This window comes from Bubalus kerabau, chromosome 15, assembly GCF_029407905.1.
Source record: "Bubalus kerabau isolate K-KA32 ecotype Philippines breed swamp buffalo chromosome 15, PCC_UOA_SB_1v2, whole genome shotgun sequence".
NCBI lineage: Eukaryota > Metazoa > Chordata > Mammalia > Artiodactyla > Bovidae > Bubalus > Bubalus kerabau.
In genome coordinates this window covers 84,333,477-84,356,032 of record NC_073638.1, presented here as the reverse complement: position 1 = coordinate 84,356,032, position 22,556 = coordinate 84,333,477, and the positions used below count along the sequence as shown (strand labels likewise).

At 43.5% G+C, this 22,556-nt stretch overlaps 1 protein-coding gene across 2 annotated transcripts in view; it reads left to right on the top strand.

Moving 5' to 3' along the window:
• Positions 1–795: 795 nt before the first annotated feature.
• PATL1 (PAT1 homolog 1, processing body mRNA decay factor) overlaps positions 796–22,556 on the top strand; it is a 28,999-nt gene continuing 7,238 nt past the window's right edge. The window contains exons 1-15 of one of the 2 annotated variants that reach the window (XM_055547235.1): positions 796–1,340; positions 3,266–3,377; positions 9,163–9,380; positions 9,682–9,762; positions 10,577–10,771; positions 11,702–11,803; positions 12,255–12,344; positions 12,583–12,803; positions 14,364–14,453; positions 16,599–16,779; positions 17,240–17,363; positions 18,184–18,281; positions 18,721–18,780; positions 19,806–19,954; positions 21,383–21,542. In XM_055547235.1, the coding sequence (XP_055403210.1) occupies positions 1,326–1,340; positions 3,266–3,377; positions 9,163–9,380; positions 9,682–9,762; positions 10,577–10,771; positions 11,702–11,803; positions 12,255–12,344; positions 12,583–12,803; positions 14,364–14,453; positions 16,599–16,779; positions 17,240–17,363; positions 18,184–18,281; positions 18,721–18,780; positions 19,806–19,954; positions 21,383–21,542 (1,896 nt within the window). In that variant the 5' untranslated portion in view covers positions 796–1,325. The remainder of the gene's footprint in view (positions 1,341–3,265; positions 3,378–9,162; positions 9,381–9,681; positions 9,763–10,576; positions 10,772–11,701; positions 11,804–12,254; positions 12,345–12,582; positions 12,804–14,363; positions 14,454–16,598; positions 16,780–17,239; positions 17,364–18,183; positions 18,282–18,720; positions 18,781–19,805; positions 19,955–21,382; positions 21,543–22,556) is intronic. The other variant, XM_055547236.1, reaches the window with a different exon arrangement.

The window sequence follows — 22,556 nt, the reverse complement described above, 5'->3', positions numbered from 1 at the left end:
CAGTATCACTGTCTCACAAACCGCAATCATGAGAAGTAGTATTAGAATCATCGTGCCATTGAACCGCTACTCGATGAGACAGGTATCATTAAATCCACTTTACAGAGAAATTAAGCCTCAGACACCTTTAGGTAACTTGCTCCAAATCTAATAGCCAGTGACAAAGCACTGCCTCCCACCCAGAACTTCCTATTCCAAATTCACAATTTGCACTCCTCAGACTCTGATTAAGCTGGTCATCCTAACACGTAAGGAATTTATGCCACTCCTAAGGCGAGGCTGCACTCTGAGGCACCAGGAGAAAGGAGTGGCGAAACGCCCTCCTTAATTCTTGGAATGAATTCTTCGCTGTGCGAGTTTCATCCTCGAGGAGGGTCCTGAGGCCGAAAGGGCAGGGCGGGCCGCGCTAGCGGAGGTCAATCTCCCCAGCAGGCTCCCGGAAGCACGGCGCCCCGGGCCAACGCCTCCCGGGCTCGGTCCTCTCGGGGGCTGGTGTCACCCGGCGGCGCGCTCAGCCTGGAAGGCCGTGCTGCCCGCGGCTCGGCGGCCCTTCTCCGCTCTCCCACGCCGCGCGCCTGGGGCCTAAAAATACCTCTCGGGTGAAACCTCGCTAAACAAGCCTCGGCCTTTTTTTTTTTTAACGCCCTCACCACTTAGACACACATAAATCACGGCCCTGGCCTGCTGTCGGCTCAGCGGGTGACGTGCCGCTCAAGTGGCGACGAACACAGCCTCCGCCGAAGCCCTGAACGTCTCCCCGCCCCTCCCCCGCATTCGGCGCAAACGGTCCGTCGTGAGGAACGCCCAGCAACTCGAAGACGGTGCGCAAGTTGGAAAGACAGTCCGGGAATCTCCGTGTTTCCAGCCCAGGCTAACTTAAGCCTGGGACTCTTCAAAGCCCTGTCCTGTGACAATCACAAGGCTTTTCTCCGCCCCGTCGGTGACGGAAAACTCGTGACTGGAACCTGAGCGCCGGGAGAGCGCAGAGGAGCCGGAGGGGGCGGGGCTACAAGCCTAGACCGCGAGGAAGCCCCCGACGGGCGGCGCGTGCGCAGTCTCCCGCCGCGGGACCTCCTTCCCGCCGCTGAGACTAGGAAGCGGGACGCCAAATCTGTCCCCGCGCAGCCGCCGCCGCCGGGTGCCGAGCGGGGCGGCCGCCCTCTCCGAGGCGCGCGTGCGCACGTCCCCACGCACGCTCCGGCGTACGGCGGCGGCCAGGGGTCGCGAGCCGGTGGAGGACCCGCGCACGGAGGAGCCCGGGGAGTCGGCGCCTCTTCCCTCCCTCTCCCATTCCCCTCCCCGCTCCCTCCCCCCCCTCCCCAAGAATGTTCCGCTACGAGGTGAGCCGCCGCGACCGGAAGTGACCCCTCCCTCGCTCCCGCACAAGCCCAGCTCTCTTTCAGTCTCTCTCTCACGCGCGTCGGTCCCGCGCTCTGGGGAGGAGGGGGCGGCCGGGGCGACCCGCGGGACCCCGCGGAGGGCGGCGGTTTGGGGTCGCGGGTTTCAGCTTCGGGTGGTGAGCCAGCTTCGGGGGGGCCGGGGCGGGACCGCCCTGTCGGTGGCCGGCGGAGAGAGCTGACCTCTGTGTTGGGCTGGGGCGGGCCCGTGAAGTACCGTGACCACACAGCCCCCCGCCCCCGCCTCGGAGGAGCGCCGAGTAGAGAGCCTTGCACCCGCAGCCGGTGATTCCTGTGGAGGACTCACTCGGGAAAGGCCAGAGACGCGTTTCCCGCCCTGGACACGGAAGCGTCTCCCCCTCACAAACGGGCGATCGTCAGGTCCCGGGGGCCCGGACTTGCCTTCTGACTGGGGCCGAGGACTGTTTACTGAAGAGGACTGGGGGCTGGGGACGGGCGTGTCCCGCAGGAGTTCCTTGGGGGCGAGCGCACGGAGGCGTGGGCTGGGGGAAGGTCCCGGGAATGCAGGACCAGTCGAGAGTCTTGGCGCTGTCGCCAACTCGCCGTGTGACCTCTAGCGACTCCTGATGCCTTGGACAGGGTTCCTGGGACTTGTAGAGCTGACAGGGTTGGTCTAGGTGATCCCTGAGAGTCTCTCCAATTTGAGAAGCAGTGATTTGGTTAAGGAGACTTTCGTGATTTGCGAGTGCTTGGAGAAGTTGCCTCTGATGTGGAGGCAGTCGCTTGCTTGTTTCGTGTTGAGTTTGGGAGGACTTAAGATGGGTAGACTGGCCCTTGAACCTAACTTTTCGTTTGGGAACAGCCTCGCTGAGAGGTGGTCAGTCAAGGTGTATCAGAAATGTGCCTGCAGAGAGAGTGGATTTCTGACCCTGAGTCATTGAAAACTGGACACATAGACCTTGTATTTGATAGAAATGGCTCAAGATCAAACTGACTTTACGAAAATATGGAGAGAAGCGATGAGATGCAGTAGGCAAAGTTCCCCAAAAAACTTGGAAAATTAATCAGTTGAAAAGTGAAATGAAGGGGGAGGGAAGGGAGTGTTTAGAACACACCTAGCTTGTTATGGTGATATCTAGCATTGTTTAGCAGTATCCATTGTTTGTCTAAAACTTTGCCTCCTTTGAGCCTCACAACACCTCTGAAGGAGATGGTATTGTCCCTGCATTACCACTTAAAGAGACTGTGGTTTAAAGTCTAACACAGCCTGAGACACAATAGGTGCTCAGGAGGTACTGAATGAATTAATCAGAAGGGGTGTGGCTTGTCCAGGTTGGCATCGCTTGTAGGAGTAGAGACTGAGCTTGAAGTTGTCACATCACAGTTTTTCAAGAGTTCACTGTGATTGAAAACTTAGCTCTCTTTTACCACCAAGTTTGAGCCTATAGGAAAACAAAATGTGTGAAGGAAAATGGAGAGAAAGCTTTAAAAGGGATTAATAGTTGAGAACATGACATGAACATGGGGAAGAAGAGAATTTCAGTGAAAAATAACTCAGGCAAAAAAAGTGTTCATTTTCAGTTGTCATTGTAACAAGTGATGGAAAGGAAGTTGCAGGCCTAATTTCTTGGTTGCATGAGGAAATGCTATTATTAGAGCCTTGATAAATACAGAAATGGAAGTTAGGGGGAAGAGGTTAAATAAATAGGAAAGAGAAGCTGAAAGAAAAGGTACTGAATCTTCCAATGTCAGGGAAATTGGGGGATAGAAAAAAATGCCATCTGTACAGAAAGTCATAATGAAGCTATTGTGTTGATTGGTGTAAGAAGAACATTTTTAGAACATTTTGAAAATGAGGTTGTGAGCTTCCTGAATAGCTAATCTTTTTTTCTCTTTTTTTTTTTTAGTCTTTGGAGGATTGTCCTCTGGATGAAGATGAAGATGCATTTCAGGGCCTGGGAGAGGAGGACGAAGAGATTGATCAATTCAATGATGATACATTTGGGTCAGGTGCAGTTGGTAAGTGACAGCTTTCTTTTATAATGTCTCGGTCTCCTGCTCTTTTCAAATGCTGTCTTTTATCAGCATTGATACTTTTGTCTTAGCAGGAATATCCTCATTCACAGAGTTGGCAGACTTCTATTCTTCACTCCAAGCATCTACCGTGCTCCTCTGGGCTTCTGTTTGCCTCACTTACAAAACCAGGTGTTTTTCTAAGCCGTGTCCCTCCCAGCTTTATGATCTGTGGCCCTCAGTTGACACTATGAGAAAATCAAGTGATTAGAGAAGTACACATTTTATAAAGGCTGAAAATAATCCTGCTGCTAAGTCACTTCAGTCGTGTCCGACTCTGTACGACCCCATAGACAGCAGCCCACCAGGCTCCCCCGTCCCTGGGATTCTCCAGGCAAGAACACTGGAGTGGCTTGCCATTTCCTTCTTCAGAAAATAATCCTAGAAGAAGTAAATATTTATTTGTGGAACATACAACTTAACTAGTGGACTAGGAGAAAACTCCGGTTCTGATATGTATGTTTTAAAATTTAGTTGATCAATAGTATATAGCATGATCCTCTGTTGTACTGTAGTATATTCAGTTAAATAGAGTTTTTGATTGCAAGAATTTTGGTGATAGAAAGTCTTCATAAATTAGAAAAGTGCTGTGTACAGATGAGATTTTCTCATCCCTGGAGATAGATAAATATTTCAGGAATTGGAAGAGGTTAAAAAATTAAAGAGCCAAACTAAACTACAGGTCACGGTTATAATTACTGAGATGAGAAATTTAGGGGGCAAGTTTATATGATAAAGTTTGAAATTTGAGATTCTAGAACAAGCATACTAATAAGTTAAAATTAAACTGTACTTAAAAGATGAATAGGTAAGGGAATTCCCTGGTGGTCCAGTGCTTAAGACTGAACTCTCACTGCCAAGGGCCCCGGGTCCATTTCTGGTTGGAGAACTAAGATCCAGCATGTGCGAGGCCAAAAAGAGAGGGAGATGCGGCTATCTTTGCTTTGACTGATGGTGTTGAAAAACAACAATGACCGCATTTACACTGGGATGTGTGAATATGTGGAGTTTCTTTGAACTCTGTCTAAGCAACAAATATTCAAACTTAAGTAATGAGGAAGAAGAAGAGGAAACTTATTAGTATTGAGTAACCCCAAAATGTTGAATATCAAAAACAAACAAGAGGTCTTTAAAAATGTCGTATTGGTTACTGGTTTTGCAGTGACCTAAATGACTTGTTTGTTTAAGCTTAGACCGAGTTAACTGGCAAAAATGAAAAAATGTTCTCTGTTCAGTCAGGGTTTAGAGAATTCACTGGAGAGCTAAAACTGCCACTTTTGGGAGCAGGAAGAGAAGTATTTAAGGTGAAAGCAAGGCTCATTACAAAAGGGAACTGAAGACCTTTTGGATTCCAGCCGTAGTTTAAGGGAAGACCTCGCCCCAGAGGATAATCTAAGATGCTGTTCTTTCTCCAGGGAGATCACAGGGAAGGAGGGGAAGAACAGAGAATGGTGGGAGCAGGGGGCTGATGGAATTTGCAGATTATATTTGAAACTTTTGTAAAAACCTATAGAATACAATAAAGCTACAAACAAGTGTGTGCTTGCTTCTGGAACTCTTTCTGTCTTAAAATAGTGTACCGAATGTTACCGTTTTGTAGCAAATTTGTCTGTATTAAAATGAAGTATATTAAGACAAGACATAACAAATGTCCTCAGTTTTGAACCTGGACTGGAGAGAAATAGTCTTGCCTTCTCCCTGACTTCCAGAGTGCTTGACAGTCTTTTTTTTTTCTGAGTTTCTCCCAAGATAAGGAAAGTATTGCCCTAAAAGAATTTTAAAGTATGCAGAATTGTATTTTATGGGATGGAAAAGCAAAAAGTGCACACACATTGAAAAAGCCCCTAGGGTTACACAGTAAAAGAACAGGTGGTAAAAGGTAAGAGCAGCGAAATAGCATTTGGATAGGGCAGCCCGTTTCTGTACCCTGAGGCACAAGGACGATTAAGGACTTCTTGGTCTACAGAGTCTGTAGTCGAGAAAAGATTTCTAAATGTGAGCCCTTAACATTGAGACAATTGTAAGGTTAAAATCCTAGTTCCTCCTAACACCTTGATATAAATAGTATACAGATTTATAAAAAGAAAATTTCTAAGTCCACCTGTGACTTGTTTAATATACTTCCATAGATGAGTAGAGAATTTAAACAAGGAGGTAGAATGTTAGACCTATGACATATGTTTTGACTTAATGGTTTTTAACTCAAGGAGTGAGTGTCTTGAGTAATACCTGTTAATACAGTAGTTATTTTAAGTCACTGGCTACAAATGCTCTGATGTCACCTTTCCATAAGAAACTAGTCAGTGTCTTTGCATGGAAAAAAATATTTGCATCATCTTTGAGCAATAAATGGGCCATAGTAACCTCAACTCATTCTCTAAAAATGAAAGCTTACACTTCCAAGGTACTTATTAGATGCTCGGGACCATTCTAAATGTTTTACATATATTATCAATCCTCATAGCAATCTTATGAGATAGGCACTATTATTATTGTCATTTTAGCCAATGAAGAAGGAAAGTGCCAGAGAGGTTAAGTAACTATAAATACAATCAGTGTAAACTACAAGTTATGTTTAATAGTATTTGGGGAATCCTTGGAAATCTTCTGCCTCCATGTGGAAGGATCCTCATTGTTTCTTCCTCCTTTTTACTGATAGCTGCTGAAATCTTTAGAGACTGAGATTGCTCTAAAATTAAATTAACTCTACTTCTTTTTATTTTGTTTTTATTCAGATATATCCCAGAGACAGATTTGAAGGGAATTGCCACAACAAGCACGTGTTTATAAAAGCAGACAGGATTTTAGTAACTCACATCTGGGTGTAGGTTAATTTTTTTTAACATTTGTATTTATTTGGCTGTACTGAGTCTTAGTTGCATCACATGAGAATCTTCACTGTGGCATGTGGGATCTAGTTCCCTGACCAGGGGTTGAACCAGGGCTTTCTGCATTGGGAGCACAGTGTTAGCCATCGGACCACCAGGGAAGTCCCAGAGTATAGGTTATAGTTGAAGGAAAGTAGGTATCTCTTTCCCTTCATTTCTCTTGTTGTTTTCCCCTACCCTTTATCATTTTGGCAAGTGTGGGTTGAGGTCAAACAAACAAAGGCATGTTTAAGTAACTATATTTTTCAGTCATTCAAAGAAGATACAGAGTGAAGTGTCTTTTTACACCAAGGCCATGTGTGGCCTCTGACGTTGCTTCAGGTGATTTTTCACAAAACAGGAAATACATAAAATGATGATGATGGTGTTTTGTGGCATAGATTTCTTTACTTACATGTTTGAAAAAGTAACAATTCACAACAGAGCCTTTCTTACAGAATATGGCTACTAATCAGTGTTTTTTAAATTAATTACTAAGGACAAATAGATTATCGTCTTTGATGAGACATATAGTAAAGCTTCCCTGGTAGCTCAGACGGTAAAGCGTCTGCCTACAATGCAGGAGACCCAGGTTCGATCCTGGGTCAGGAAGATCCCCTGAAGAAGGAAATGGCAACCCACTCCAGTAATCTTGCCTGGAAAATCCCATGGACCGAGGAGCCTGATAGGCTACAGTCCGTGGAGTCGCAAAGAATCGGACATGACTGAGCGACTTCACTTCACTTCATAGTAAAGTTAGTAAATAGGATTATGAGAAGTGAATGAAAACTCTTCTACATTAGAATTAATCCATTAACAAATCAGTTTCCTAAATTTGGGTAATAAATGTTTTTAAAACCTCCCATAATTAGGGATTATAGACTTTTTTCCCCCCTTTTTTTGGCATTGTTGAGTCAATAAGGTTGGAAAAAGCAGTTGGTCCTTCAGAGCATCCTAGCTTATTCTTCTTTAGCAAAGATGACACCAAGTATTAATGTCACAATTGATTTTTGATTATGCTGTTCCTTGTTTTTTTAATAACCAATAATTTAGTACTGTAAATTTTCATCTAAACTAGGTTTTTCCCTTACTGTACATAGTACATTCAGATCTATCACAGCCCTCCAAGACTAGACAGTGGTTCTGATAGTATCAGATGATAAATTTGGAAATCCCACTTTGTGTTTCTACTTTTAAAAATTTAACATTCCTGAAGAATTGTGGGGAAGTTTTGCTGAGTTACATATTTGTATAATGTTTAAAATTTTTTTAAGCAAACCTGTATTTGTAAACAAGAAAAAAGAGTAAAGATACTTTTAACAAGTTCCATATGAAAGTCTAAATCTTTTTTTGAAGTAGCTATCATTTATTACACCCTTAGTATATACCAGACACTTTTCTTTTTCTTTGCATGTTGTTTCCAGTCCTTCTCCTTTCTTTAAATGAGATATATAGAAAAATAAAATGGGGAGGATTGTCATTAAGGACAGTTTTTCAGAATTCTGTTTTGTGATGTTAGTTATAAAGAGAATTACCTATTGTCTGTGTTGGATTTGCAGAACATACAAAACTAAAATAAGAATAAAAATATGTAACATATGCAAGAGAATACATGGGGTTTTGGTGGGTTAGATGAGGCAAAGGTAAGAATGGAAATGAAAAGATTATTTAGAGAAAGCGTCAGTGAGGAGGGAAAGAAAGGTGTCTGAATTTGAATGCTAAAGGCGAAATAGTAGCGCTTTTATCATGGAGGTAGAAGGGAATGATGAGTGATGTGGTTAAGGAGCCTGGAATGAAAGAGGTGATGGAGATGAGGTCTAGTTCTGGAGAAGCTGATAAAGGCTTCTGTAGATTTTCATCTGTGAAATAATGCTCTGTCAGCATAAACAATGAGAAAATAACCTAGTATCAGTGATACAGACTCCATAGTAGTGTACAGAAACGGAGACAGTTAAAGAAGAGGGCTGAGCCTCACCTTTCCCCTGACGTACTTGCAGTAGCCTGCTAACAGACCTCCATGCTTCCCGTAGTGCGACCCCCTTGTCCCCAAATCTGTTTTCAGCACAGCAACCACATCAATTCTTTCAGCAAGCCCAGCCACATCCTGACTTCTTGGGGTCCCATTTCAGAGCAGCTCTAAAGGACCCCTGAGAGCTCCCCCCAATCTGTGCCAACCTCGTTTTCCTTCTGCCCTTCACCCGTGTTCGTTCCAGTCCAAACGCAGTCCTTGCTGCTTCTGAAAATTGTCAATCTCTCATTTTAAGTCCTCTATACTGACCGTCCTTTGCCTGAGACACACTTCCCCTAGATATCCACGTGGCTAACTTTTTAACTCTTGAATTTTTGCTCAAATGTAACTTCCCTTGTCTGTTTCTTACGGTGATGTATGCCATGCACCTAGAACAGTGTTTGTCACATAATAGATTCTCAAAACACGCTAACTGGCTGAAAGGAATGGATTTAAAAGCTTGTAAAGAAGATGACAGTTATCTAAGAGAAAGTGGTATGCTAGCATGAGTTTTTGCCTAAAATGTCACAGAATCTCAAACCCACAGGTTGTAGTACACATATATATCACCAATTTAGAAATCAGTTTCAGAATATAATCTAGATGCCATTGCTAATGTATTAATCTATTACTCTAAAAGTTTGAATTTTATTCCTGATAGGATGTTTGTTCTCAATAGTGAGAAGCCCACTTTAGATGTGCCCCCTTAATTTAAACCTTATTTCATGTGTCTAGGTGGAAATTGAACTTCCCACCTGTCTTCCGGAGTTGGAATTGTTTATTTGGTTAACAGAAGAATTTCACGAAACTTTTTATTCCAGTATGAACCCTGTTTCTTTTTCTGATTTCCTCATAGATGATGATTGGCAGGAAGCACATGAGCGCCTGGCTGAACTGGAGGAGAAGCTACCTGCAGCAGTTAATGAACAAAGCGGCAATGGAGAAAGGGATGAGATGGACTTGTTGGGTGACCATGAGGAGAATCTGGCAGAGAGGCTCAGCAAGATGGTGATTGAAAATGAACTTGAAGACCCAGCTATCATGCGGGCGGTACAGACCAGGCCAGTGTTGCAAGTAAGTGGCCGTGAGCTGGAGCAGAGTAGTAATTGAAGCAGAGTATTGGGCTTTGCTTTTGCTATTTCATTTCATTTACCATACTGAGAGAATTACACATGCCATAGAAATTTGGTGATATTATTCCTTATGATAGCAGTTCTAGAGATGAAGTTGGGGTAGAAGGTATTTTCTAGAATGCTGTAGTTTCTTTATCCTCAACAGTTGCAGCTCTTTGAGAGCTTTGTTCACCACAAACTGGTAAGTTCCCCAGAGAGCCTGCACTGTTCCACACTTTGTGTGTGTTTTCCTTTCTTGCTAGCCCCAACCAGGAAGTCTCAATTCCAGCATCTGGGATGGATCTGAAGTTCTGAGGCGAATCCGAGGACCACTGCTTGCTCAGGTATTAAACGTTTTCTCATTATATAAAATTCCTAGCATCCGCAGCCTGGCTCCTGTTGTTGCCCTTCCCTTACTGGAGCGATGTATAGATGTATGTTCTCTGCTGGCCTCGTGTTGGTCACATTGTCCAGCAGCCATAGCTGAACCTCAGACTCCATGGTCATGCTGACTTGATTGTGCTTTCCTTTGAAATGGTTGAAAGGGAGCCATTGAAACATGAAAATTTTGGCAGCTTATGATGTCAATTTCAATTAAAGTCATTTTAGGGGCTTCCCAGGTGACGCTAGTGATAAAGAATCTGCCTGCAGTGCAAGAGTTGCAAGAGACACAGGTTCTATCCCTGGGCTGGGAAGATCCCCTGGAGTAGGAAATGGGACTCGCTCCAGTATTCTTGCCTGGAATACACGGACAGAGGAACCTGGCGGGCTACAGTCCGTAGGGCCGCAGAGAGTCAGACACGACCAAGCGACTGAACGCACACAACATGCACACACAGTCATTTTTAGGCACAACTGTCAGGACAGAGCAGACCGATGTTGGCCAGTGGTTGAGGGTGATGGGAGAGGCGACTACAAATGGGCAGTGCTGAGGCAGTTCGGGGAGTGACAGAACTGCTGAGTCTTGATTTTGGCGGCAGGTCCGTGACTGCATTTATCAGAATTTAGTCCTGTACGCCACAGAGGGTAAATTTTACTGGATGTGAAATAAAACTAAATAAAAATTAAAAAAATAATTTCTCAAGGTATTGGGCATCTGTAAAGGTGATTAAGAGATTTCAAGCTAGCTAATTTTTTTAACACTACTTCCTCAATTAGGAAATGCCTACAGTGTCTGTGTTAGAATATGCCTTGCCTCAGAGGCCCCCCCAGGGCCCAGAAGACGATCGGGACCTTTCCGAGCGCGCATTACCAAGGCGGTCCACCTCGCCTGTCATTGGGAGTCCTCCTGTTAGAGCTGTCCCCATAGGCACCCCACCTAAGCAGATGGCTGTGCCCAGCTTCAACCAGCAGGTACCTCTCCTCAACAGGCACTCAGCCCAGGATACTGGGAATCTGGGCAAAACTCTTTGGGAAATGTGCTACTGGGAGGAGGGTGGAAGTGTGGGGTAGGCATTAGATTAGAAAGAAAAATAGCCGATTAGAGGAGAAGTTAGCACAAACAAGAGACACATTCCCCAATGCCCTTTGCTGGTGCTGCTCCTGTTGCTGCTGCCTTTTAATTGGGGGAGAAAAAGGGTAGTTAACCACATTTAGTGTAAATATCCTTTTTAAAATGTTTACTGGCTGCCCAAAACCTTGGCAGAGAGGTAGCTGAAAGCTGGGGGGGTGGGGACACACAGCATTGTCCACATCCCTTTTTACCTTTAAGATATCCCTGCTTTCCCTAGAGCCTGTGCAGTCCTGTTCCATAGACTTCCCTCCACCTGAAACCAGCAGCTGGAAAGGAAGGCCAATGTGGAAGGTATGGGGGGAGGGTGGTGTTGGTATGGCCTAGTTAGGCTCAATATCCTCTGAAATGGTGGAGTCACAGTGGACACAAAAGAGCTGAGCATGGCGGCCATATCACAGGGGCTTCAGAATAGGACTTAGTTAATCCTCCAGCTTTCTTATTCCATCTCCCTCACTGCTACCAAAACATATCCTCTTGGAGAGAATTTGCAAGTCAGAGTATCTGCTGGTACCTCCCTCAGATAGCATGGAAGGGTGGGGATAACTGGAGAATTAGCTAAATCTTCCTCGGTTAAAAAGTGGCACGTTGCTTGATATTTGTGAGAGGAAGTGACTGAAGGTTCTACATGTGGACCAAAGCCATAGCAGTTTGCTTAGAAGTAGGGCTTCGCATTGAGTTCTGTGTCTCTGCCAGTACTCGAGGGGAGGGGGTACAGGTGGAGGGAAAACTGGCTTCACTGAGTGCAGTTGTATGTGTGCTTGTCCTTGTAGATTCTGTGTCCAAAGGCTGTCCACGTTCGGCCCCCAATGCCGCCACGGTATCCTGCTCCCTATGGTGAGAGGATGTCTCCAAACCAGCTCTGCAGTGTCCCGGTATGCCACTCTTCAGCCTAGTGAAGACGTGCAGTGTGTGTTTTCTGATCAGTGCCTGGTGTATCGATACCTCCTAAATGATACATGTTTTTCATAATCTCCATACTTGAATCTCTGGATCTTAAGAGTGCCCAGGTCAGGAGACATGGTTCATCGTGTTCAGCTATTTCTTACCTCAACTCACTTCGTATCTTTAAAGATCTAAACTTGGTATGATCTGGTTTCGTGCTGTTACAGTCCATCGTTCTCCTGCTTTCTTTTTCACGTTACATAATCCTAGCGGTTCGTAACTCCTAGCGTTACTCTCTCTTACGTCCCTTCAGTGGACAGCTCAGCTCTACCCTTTGGGAGTTTTCCTGTCCATGTCTATTCTGCGTTTCTAGTGCGTTCCCCTGTTATTTCTCTGTTTTTATGGTATGACTCTAATGTTTTCGTTTTCTTTTTTTTTTAGAACTCCTCCCTGCTGGGCCACCCTTTTCCCCCTAGCGTCCCTCCTGTCCTCAGCCCCCTCCAGAGAGCACAGCTTCTTGGAGGAGCACAGGTAAGCATAGGATTAGCTCAGCCCGTATAAGAGCTCACCTAAATCCTAGCGTTCGCTAGCTCACATCCCCCCCCCCTTTTTTTTATTCTCGCTACTAATCAATTCCTACTGCCTCTTCTTTCTTCCCCCCATTACTTTCTCAAGCAAAGTTATTGATGGAAACAGTATTCACTGTTCTGTGGATGAAAGTAAGGGGACCTGCCAATCAACTAAACCCAAGATCTTGTTCTTCTTGCAGCTACAGCCTGGACGGATGTCTCCCAGCCAGTTTGCACGGGTGCCTGGATTCGTGGGCAGCCCACTTGCCGCCATGAATCCCAAGCTGTTGCAAGGGCGAGTTGGGCAGATGCTCCCCCCGGCGCCAGGCTTCCGCGCCTTCTTCAGTGCCCCACCCCCCGCTACACCACCCCCTCCGCAGCAGCATCCCCCTGGCCCAGGACCCCACCTGCAAAACCTAAGGTATACAGAGAAGTGTGACTGTCCCTGGTCCGTTGAGTCTCTTGATTGTTGACGTTTAGTGATAGAAGGTAGCAGTCTCCTTGCTATTTTCAAATGATGTATTTTGAGATGTTATTTGATCCTCAAGTTGCCAAACACAGAAATGTTGGATGGTCTCCAAGGTTTCATATGAATCACATTTCCCTCGAGTCATGTGCTTCTGGGGCTTCCCAGGTGGCTCAGTGATAAAGAACTGCCTGCCAGTGCTGGAGAGGTGGGTTCCATCCCTGGGTCGGAAAGATCCCCTGGAGAAGGAAATGGCAACCCCTTCCAGGATTCTTGCCTGAGAAATCCCATGGACAGAGGAGCCTGATGGGCTACAGTCCTTGGGATCGCAAAGAGTAGGGCACAATTTAGCAACTAAACAACAAGATGCTTCCTACTTACATTTGCACGTTAATAATCACCTTTTTCATTTCTTCTAAAGTTTCTTATGTATCCATTTGACACACACACATACATGCGCGAAGTGCTTCTCACCTAACAAGGATTGTCTTACACTAAGGAACAGAGAGGGAAGTCCCTGATGGCTAGGACTCAGCGCTTTCACTGCCATGGCCCACGTTCAGTCAGGGGAACTGAGATCCAGCAAGCTACATCGTGCAGCCAAAAAAAAAAAGAGGAACAGAGAAATAGATGCTGAGTTGTCAGCTAATCTCAGTGCTTAGCTACTTGCTTGCTTCCACTGGGATTTTACGATAGAGGTTTAAGTTCCTGCTTCAGTGAAATTGTGTTTTATTATATATCACGTTGTCTCAAGGTTCTCCTGAGAAGCAGAACCAGTAGGATATAAAGAAGAGATTTACTTTAAGGCATTGGCTTACATGATTGTGGGGTTAGGAAGTCCAAAATCCGTAGGGCAGGCCAGCAGGCTGGACATTCTGTTGGAAGTTGTGGTTGCAACCTAAGGTCTGAATTTGTAGGGCAGGTGAGCAGGCTGGAAACTCAGTCAGGCCTTCCCGTGTTCCAGTCTTGAGGCAAAATTCCTTCTCTGGGAAACTGGTTTTCCTTTTAGGGCCTTCAACTGATAGGCAAGGCCCACCCACATTATCTAGGGCCATCTCTCTCTTTCTTAAAGTTAGCTAATTGTAAATGTTGATAGCATCTACAAAATACCATCACAGCAACATCTAGATGAGTGTCCAAACAACTGGGTGTCTTAGACAAGTCGACATATTAAATTAACCGTCACATGTATATTTTCAGTGTCATTTCCAAATGTGAATTTGAGTACATTAAATTTAGTTAGAGACCTCTCTTTAACAGTTAGGAGCAAAGAGAATTAGACTAGCTTACTGCTGATTCACTCAGATTTTATGATTGTCTTCTTGGGAGTTGATAATTGTCTTTCGTGGAAGATATGAAAATACAGCTATATCTTCCTTATGAAAGATCTTCTTAGAGTAGACACCAACATTCTCTTGGGTGAACCTGTGTGAAGTTATCCAGTTATTGACCACATTCTTTAAAGCTTCAGGTCATCAAAAGGACAGAACTGAACATCTTTCCCTTTTTTCTTAGATCACAGGCTCCAATGTTTAGACCAGACACAACCCACCTTCATCCACAGCACCGTCGACTTTTGCATCAGAGACAGCAACAGAATAGAAAGTAAGTACTTAACCTTCTCTTTTGTGGTTTCTTAATTTATGTTTCATTTTTGACCGATCTAGCTTACTTTTTAAGTAAATTTATCAATATTGAGCTTATTTCAACTGGCTAAGTCAGATTATATGTGCTATTTTATGTAACGCACAAGCTTTGAATGACTAAAGCTTATCAACTTATTTCCAAGTTAATATAATTCTGAAATGCAGTTTAGATCTGGGGTGGGGGGTGGTCAACATGTTATACTCACTCCTTACCAAATTCTTCCCATACTTTTAACTACATTTTTGTTTACCATCTCGGCTCAGAGGTAATCTTGAAGTATAGTCTCTAACATTACATTGGGGTCTTATGTAAAGCCAACAGCCACTTTATTTTTGCCTCTGTTTCATCCTCATTCAAATATATATATATGTGGCCCTAGCTGTGACCAGCTACTGTGGTCAGTTTGGGGGATTAGAAGAAGAACAAGACATAACAAGCCCTTGCTTTCATGGAGCTTATATTTTATTATCATTCTTATACATAAAATAAGAGAATTAAACATAACTTTGAAGTTTTTACAGCTTTCCCTTTTATGGTTCTTTATGTGTAATTTCCTTTTTCTTTCAAAAAAAAAAATTCTGGAATATTTTTTGCAGAGGTAAAAAACTAGTATGGGCCTTTAAGACACAAAAAATACAAACCATAAAGGAAAAGATTAATAATACATTGACTGTTAAAATACAAGCTTCTGAAGCCTGCAGTTGACATTATGGTATTGTGCATTTCAGAATTTAAAAGGGTAGATCTCATGTTAAGCATCTTACCCCCCGCCCCACAACTCCTCAAAAAGGGAAGAAGAACAAAGGGACCCAAGGAGTGGGTGTATCTGTCTAGTGCCTTTTCTATGCTGATGGCATGACAAGTGTTGGCATTTTTCCAGACTTACTGATTTGTATACATTGAATTGTATGTTTCTTTGTACAGTAGTTATCACTGAATAAAGGTGTTTACAAATATTTTTTATGAAATTGTAAAAATATATTAAATTTCTGTATAACAAAAGGCATCAAACACAAGCATGCAGTTTTCCAATAGAGGAAACCTACATGGCTCATAAAAATGCAAAGATTTTCAGGCTCACCTGTACTGAGAAAAGTGCAGATTGAAATTAGATAATCATTTTATATCCTCAGACGGCAAAACATGAAGTGTCTCAACACTCTCGTTGTTAGCAAGAGTGGAATATATGTAGCCTTTGGAGAGAGAATTTGGCAATAAACGATAGGGGTGACAGTGTAGGTACATTGAATCCTAACAGTTTCACTTTTCAGAACATACCTGGGGATATGTTATCACTGTGGACAAGTATGAAACACATAATGCTGATTAAGAATCAAGGAGCAGAATTTCATGCCTGATTCCATTTGTGTAAAATGGAACACTGCTGTATGATATTTAAAGGTAGATGTACCAGTAATATAAGTATAAAAATATTTCATGAAGGATATGTATCAGAGTCAGGATAGTGGTTCCTATAGGAAGGAAGGGAAGCTGGAAACTGTGATCTCGAGGGCCACAAGTGGGCCTTCAACTGTAAATGTAGCACTGTGTTACTTTAATATCACTTTTTAAAAATCTGAAGCAAATTTGACCAAATAATTTTTTCATGAAGTCCAAATGGTGAATAAATGGATTTTTGAATGTTTGCTGGACCTTTCTATGTGTTTAAAGTATATCATAAATTTCAACAAGTTTCTTAAAAGTATGTAGACTTGGAGTCAAGTTGGCCTGTGCTCAGACCTCACTGCTGCCAGGTGTATTGCTTTGGGCAAGGCACCTGATCTCTTCTGAGCTCAGTTTGTTGCCTCAAGTGGGGAAAATAAACCTATGGACCTCATAGGGTTGTTGTGGGGCTTATACACAAGTCCATAGGTGAAGGTGCTTAGCTTATGGTAAAGCACCCAGATCTTAGCTTAGTCCTCTGGTTAGGTATTGCATAGCTCTTTCCTCTCAAATTTTGTTAAGATTCTATTCTTTTTCACTCCTTTTTTAATAAAAGCAAAGGGGAATTTATTTTTTAGTTGGCCTGGTTTACTCAAGTATCTTTATAAGGCGTATTCATGTGTCCTCTCGGAGTGCATGTGACCTGTACTTCTTTTCCAGTCAACATCGGAATCTCAACGGTGCAGGAGACAGAGGGAGTCACCGGAGCAGTCATCAGGATCATATCCGAAAGGATCCGTATGCCAACCTCATGCTGCAGCGAGAAAAAGACTGGGTCTCTAAAATCCAGATGATGCAACTGCAAAGCACTGATCCCTACCTGGATGATTTTTATTATCAGGTATGTACTCTATGCCAGTCTGAAAGATAAGTGTAGTTGCTTACCCTGGTGAAGATACTCATTTAAATATTGGTAGAATTTTCTTCTGAGGTAGTCTTCAAGTGGGTAAGAATTTTGTCCCGTTTTTCAAGCTGAAGAATCTCTCACAATATTCACTGAAAGGTTTGCATATGTGCCTTTTATTTCTAAACTTTAGAGACTCAAACCAATATTTTCAAATCTTTTTGGCATCAGTAATCTGGTTCTTAAAATTAAGAATCTTGGCAGTCTAATGATGTTTCCATTGATGCTAATTTTGAAGGCAGGATTTTTTGATAAGTTCTTCACAATCTGACGAAAGTTAAAAGCCAGTACATATAGAGCATGAGCAGCATCGCTGCCCCTGGTATAAGCCGCTTCATGGTAAAGAGCGGCCGTGTGCTGTGCTTGCTGCAACTGAAACCGTCTTCTCGCGTGGTAGAATTACTTTGAAAAACTGGAGAAACTGTCAGCTGCTGAAGAAATGCAAGGTGACGGCCCAAAAAAGGAGCGTACCAAGCTCATCACACCTCAGGTGGCCAAGCTGGAGCACACCTACAAGCCAGGTGAGGTCGCCGTCCCCACGCCCACGGCAGGGAGGCGCGCCGTGCTGTTGGCAGGACAGCGCAGCAGCGGCGTGTGGATGATGGGATGCAGACGTGTGAGACCGATGCACACGGCACCGCTGTCCTTGACAGACGCGGAGGCCGCTGATTCAAGCGCAGAGTGGATATTTTGACAGATGACCTTTTAAGTCCATTTCTGCTTGAGATTCCATGACTTTTTAAAATGTTATAATTTCTAGTATCCATAAAATAGATAACGGGGAAGATACTTTAGACTTTTTATTATTACAACCAAAAAAAAATGGGAAAGGATAGATTTTGTTAAGACATTGCCTTAGATAATACATAGATTTTTGTAGTGAATTTTTAGGTCTGGAGTAAAGACTAGAGAACATAGGACCTCCCTGGCAGTCTAGTGGTTAAGACTGTGCTTCCACAGCAGGGGGCTTGAGTTCCATCCCTGGTCAGGGGAACTAAAGTCCCCACATGCAGCACAGCGGGGCTTCCCTGGAGGCTCAGCAGCAGAGAACCCACCTCCCGGTGCAAGGGACAGAGGAGACACAGGTTCGATCCCTGGATCAGGAAGATCCCCTGGAGAAGGAAATGGCACCCTGCTTCAGTATTCTTGCTTGGGAAATCGCACGGACAGAGGAGCCTGGCGGGCTGCAGTCCATGAGGCCACAAAGAGTCGGACACGACTCAGCAACTAAACAACAGGCCATGCAGTGGGGCCAGAAAAGAGAGACTGTAATGATCTTCTCTGAATGCTGTCTGCCTGTGTTGCTGGGTTTTTACTTGTTGGCAATTTTTGTCCTTGCAGTGCAGTTTGAGGGCTCTTTGGGAAAGCTCACTGTCTCTAGTGTGAATAATCCCCGAAAAATGATTGATGCTGTTGTGACGTCTCGGAGTGAGGATGATGTAAGTAGCCGCAGAATTGTGTGTTTAAGGAAGTCTGAGTCAGCACTGCTTCTTTGACGGTCCCTGGGTTGGAATCCTAAGGCAGCCAGGCAGGACCTGGGGTGGCAGGAGCCTTTGAACTGGGTAACCCTGGCTACAAACAGCATTAGCTGTTTATTCCAGTTTTTAAAACTGTCATTTTCTGTGTGTTTAAGATTTTCCTATGATATCTTCATTTTCTATCGCATTCTCCAATACCTTTTGCTTATCTGTGAATTTAGTTAATAGTTTATGTGTGGGTTTATTCAGTCAACTCCGTGACCTTTGTCCACATTACTTTTGTTTGATTATTAATCTTCACAGTCCTGTCACAAATAGAATTACCTATAGAATTTACCAGCAGTAAATTATTCTTAACATGGTTAAAGAGTTCATACTGAAATGTCTTGTCTTTTTTTAGGAGACAAAAGAAAAACAGGTTCGGGACAAAAGACGAAAAACCCTTTTCATAATTGAGAAAGTAAGTTTTAGAATTGCTAAAGTTGCTGTAGTTAGTTTCAATTAAGCGAACTGTGAAATGTATGTGTACGCAGCACGTGGGAAAGTAAACAATCGGTTAGTGTCCTGTGATCTTAATTAATGTACGTGTTTGTGTAAAGCGCCTGTTGTGTACAGGGCGTGCTGGAAGGGAGTGTGGTTTACCTCACCTGTGGCCTCATGGAGAAAGCACTGCAGTTACAATTAGAAGTCCTGGGGTTTTGTCCAAGCTTGTTCAGTTAACGGCTGAGTGTTTTAGGGCAGGGCATCTTTCTAAGAAAATGAAAAGAAAAATTGTTCTGCCTGTGAATGGATTGTCTGTTCAGCCAGTTCACGTGTATTTATTGACCATTCCCTGGGTGCTGGGCACTGTCCTGGGTTCTACGGAGAATCAGCAGTCGGCAGCTAGTGTTGGACCATAAACACCATGTTGTGGGGCATGGAGTATAGGAGTTAAGAGCACAGCCTCTGAGAACAGGCTCCAAAACACGTCTTTTTCATTTCTCACCAAACCTGTGACTTGAGGCAAGTCATTTAATCTTTCTGTGCCGTCTTTATCTTTAAAAATGAAAATGCTGAGAGTCTCTTCTCACTGGGCTGTGGTGAGTACTCTGTGAGTGAGTATTTGCATGGTGCTTGGAGTGGGGCCTGGGACCCTGTAGTCGTTAGCTGTTACGTTTTCACAGATAGAGGCATCACGGGACGCGGTGGCGCCTGTTGTTCACATTACTAACACTGCCGCTGCTGGAAAATTTGGAAAGTGGATAATCATTTCATTACCATCGCCTGCTGGATTAGCGGTTAAGAAGGGACAGGGAATGATACCTGAAGGCGGTTTTCTTTTTTTTAAGTTGTTTCACAGTGTTTCTGTGGGTTAAGAGAGCAGGTTTCCCTCTCACTGTTACTTCCATGAGCTTCACTCTTAGGTTGTTGTCTGCTAGTCCTGAATGGCCGAGTTGTTCACCTAATGTTCTGAGTTTGCTGAGGCCGGCTTTGTCTCTCCTGTAGACCTATAGTTTACTGCTTGATGTGGAGGATTACGAAAGGCGTTATCTCTTAAGTCTGGAAGAAGAGCGACCTGCCTTGATGGATGAAAGAAAGCACAAAATTTGTTGCATGTATGACAACTTAAGGGGGAAATTGCCTGGACAGGAGAGGTAAGAATTGTGTCCTTTGGTAAAAATGTTAGTCTCACTAGATTCCTTTGGGCTTTATACATTCTACCCTTACCCTTCTTTACCATTTCAGTAAGCTCAGAGTCTTTGCTTTTGGCCTAACTCAAATGCCACTCCATATAAAACATTTTAGAATCCTTTTGGGCCGGGGTGGGGGGGAGGAAATATATGTATCTTGAATTCATTTATTTAGCAAGTACCTCTTCAGTATCTATTAGGAACCGTGCTGGACGCTGGAGACAGTGGGAAACATTGTTTAGTTTCTTTTGTTGAGCTTATAGATTGTATCTAGTTTATGCTTGTGTGTTGTGTGTGTGTGTTAGTCACTCAGTTGTGTCCGACTCTTTGCGACCCCACGGACTGTAGCCCACCAGGCTTCTCTGTCCATGGAATTCTGCAGGCAAGAATACTGGAGTGGATTGCCATTCCCTTCTCCAGAGGAACTTCCCAACCCAGGAATCAACCGTGTAATCTTTATGTATTTTGTTTCCTACTAAGATGGAAAGTGTAAACATTCATACTTTCTTGGGGTTGCCATACAGTTATTTGCTGTGGAAGCCAGTCAGTCTTCCAGTGAAGACTAAGCTTCTTAGTATGATTTCTCTGTCTCTCTGTCATCTCTCTCCTACCTAGTATCTGGAATAGAATCTTGCTAATGGTAAATGTTCTAGAAATCACAATATTTATTTGATAAATGCAAGAGGACACTCCCTTTGTCTTTGCCCATGCAAGAGAATTGATGGTTCTTTTAAGCTAGGACATACGCAAAACAAAACTTTTTGAAAAGGACCTTCTTTTTAGCACATCTTTTCCGGAGTTGGACTGACAGGGAGCTTGGTTGAATAAATCTGGGTTTCTCCATAGATTGGACTGTTATGCAGCCAGTAAAATCTATAAAGTATTATGTATTGCCATGGAAAAGTGTTCATAAGAAGTTGTCAGGTGAAAAAAGTCAAGTAACAAGCCATATAAATTATATGGATCCCCCCTTTTTAAAAAATGAAAGATAAAAATATATAATACACAGCAAAAATGTCTTCAAAATGATAACACTAGTAAATTATCTCTGAGATGATGACTATTATTTATATATATATATTTCCAGACTTTGCTGTTTTAACCGTGTCATTTGTGTAGTTCCTTGAAAGTTAATAAAGGAAATCAATGCCTATAGTTTGATTAGTTTTTTTAATGTACAATTTTTGAAATGATTTTCAGTATTCATGAAACTCGAAGAATTTACTTTTTATTATTTGGTTGAGAGTGGTAAAGTAATTCTCACTGTTTTGTAGTACAGATCATTGCAGAGTGAAAATAAATGCAGTGTGTTCATCTAGTAACATGTAAGAGGAGAAAGGTGGTTTTTATATTGTTCTTGCTGACCTAAGTTGGCATTTTCTTCCCCCACAGGCCGAGTGATGACCACTTTGTACAGATCATGTGTATCCGAAAGGGGAAGAGAATGGTGGCCCGGATTCTGCCTTTCCTCTCCACAGAGCAAGCAGCTGACATTCTCATGACAACAGCCAGGAACCTCCCTTTCCTCATCAAGAAGGACGCACAGGATGAGGTGACCCACCACGTGGGGTCCTCTTTCCTTTGGGTCTTCACAGTGTATAAGATTTCTAGAAGCCAGACTTCTTATTTTTCCCCCTTATCCCTTTTGTGTTCTTTTACCTAATCTTTGGCTCAATGATTTGAGTATTTAAAGCAAAAACTTGACTCCAAACCTGTATTTTTAATGCCACTTCTTTATCCAACAGACTGTGTTCCTAAACATGAGGAAAGCAGTAATTCCATCTTATGTGGCACAGTTGTTAAGCTGTGATCTGTATTAGAACTGCTTTGGAAGCAAATAGTTCAGCCCTACCCCAGACTTGCTGAATCAGTGTTTACAGAGAGAAGACCAGGCCCCCAGCTGGGTCTGACCGCTCACTATTTGCCATTCATGATCCCGGTTACCTTATTGGATATAAAGTATCATTCATGGGCTGTTATTAGTGGTTTAACACTGACCTGTAGACTTGAATGGTGTCCCACAAGAACTGGGCCAGTGCTTTTAAGCAGTTTAAACTGGGCTAGAATTTGTGGGTTTCATTTTCTTTATATTAATAGTAGTATTTTAAATTTTATTTATGTTTGACTGTGCTGGGTCTTTGTCGCTGCACGGGCATTCCTCTAGTCGCGGCAAGCAGGGCCGCTCGGTTACTGTGCTCAGGCTCCTCTTGTTGCGGAGCACAGGCTCTCGGGGGTGTGGGCTTTAGTAGCTGGGGTACACCGGCATAGTTACTCCAAGGCATGTGGGATCCTCCTGCACCAGGGATCAAACCCATGTCTCCTGAACTAGCAGGCGGATTCTTTACTGCTGAGCCACTAGGGAAGCCGTGGGCTAGAATTTGAAACATGATTATCAAGTTTGTAAGAATTGTTCTCTGCTTATTCCTATCACAATACTTGAAAGATGAGCAAAATTCAAAATAGTATTAGAAGTTCAAAGCAAGAAATTGATATGATTAGCGCAAAGGGCTAATATTATTAAGTATGAGATTCAAAGTAATAGAATTTATGCGAATGAACCCGAGTG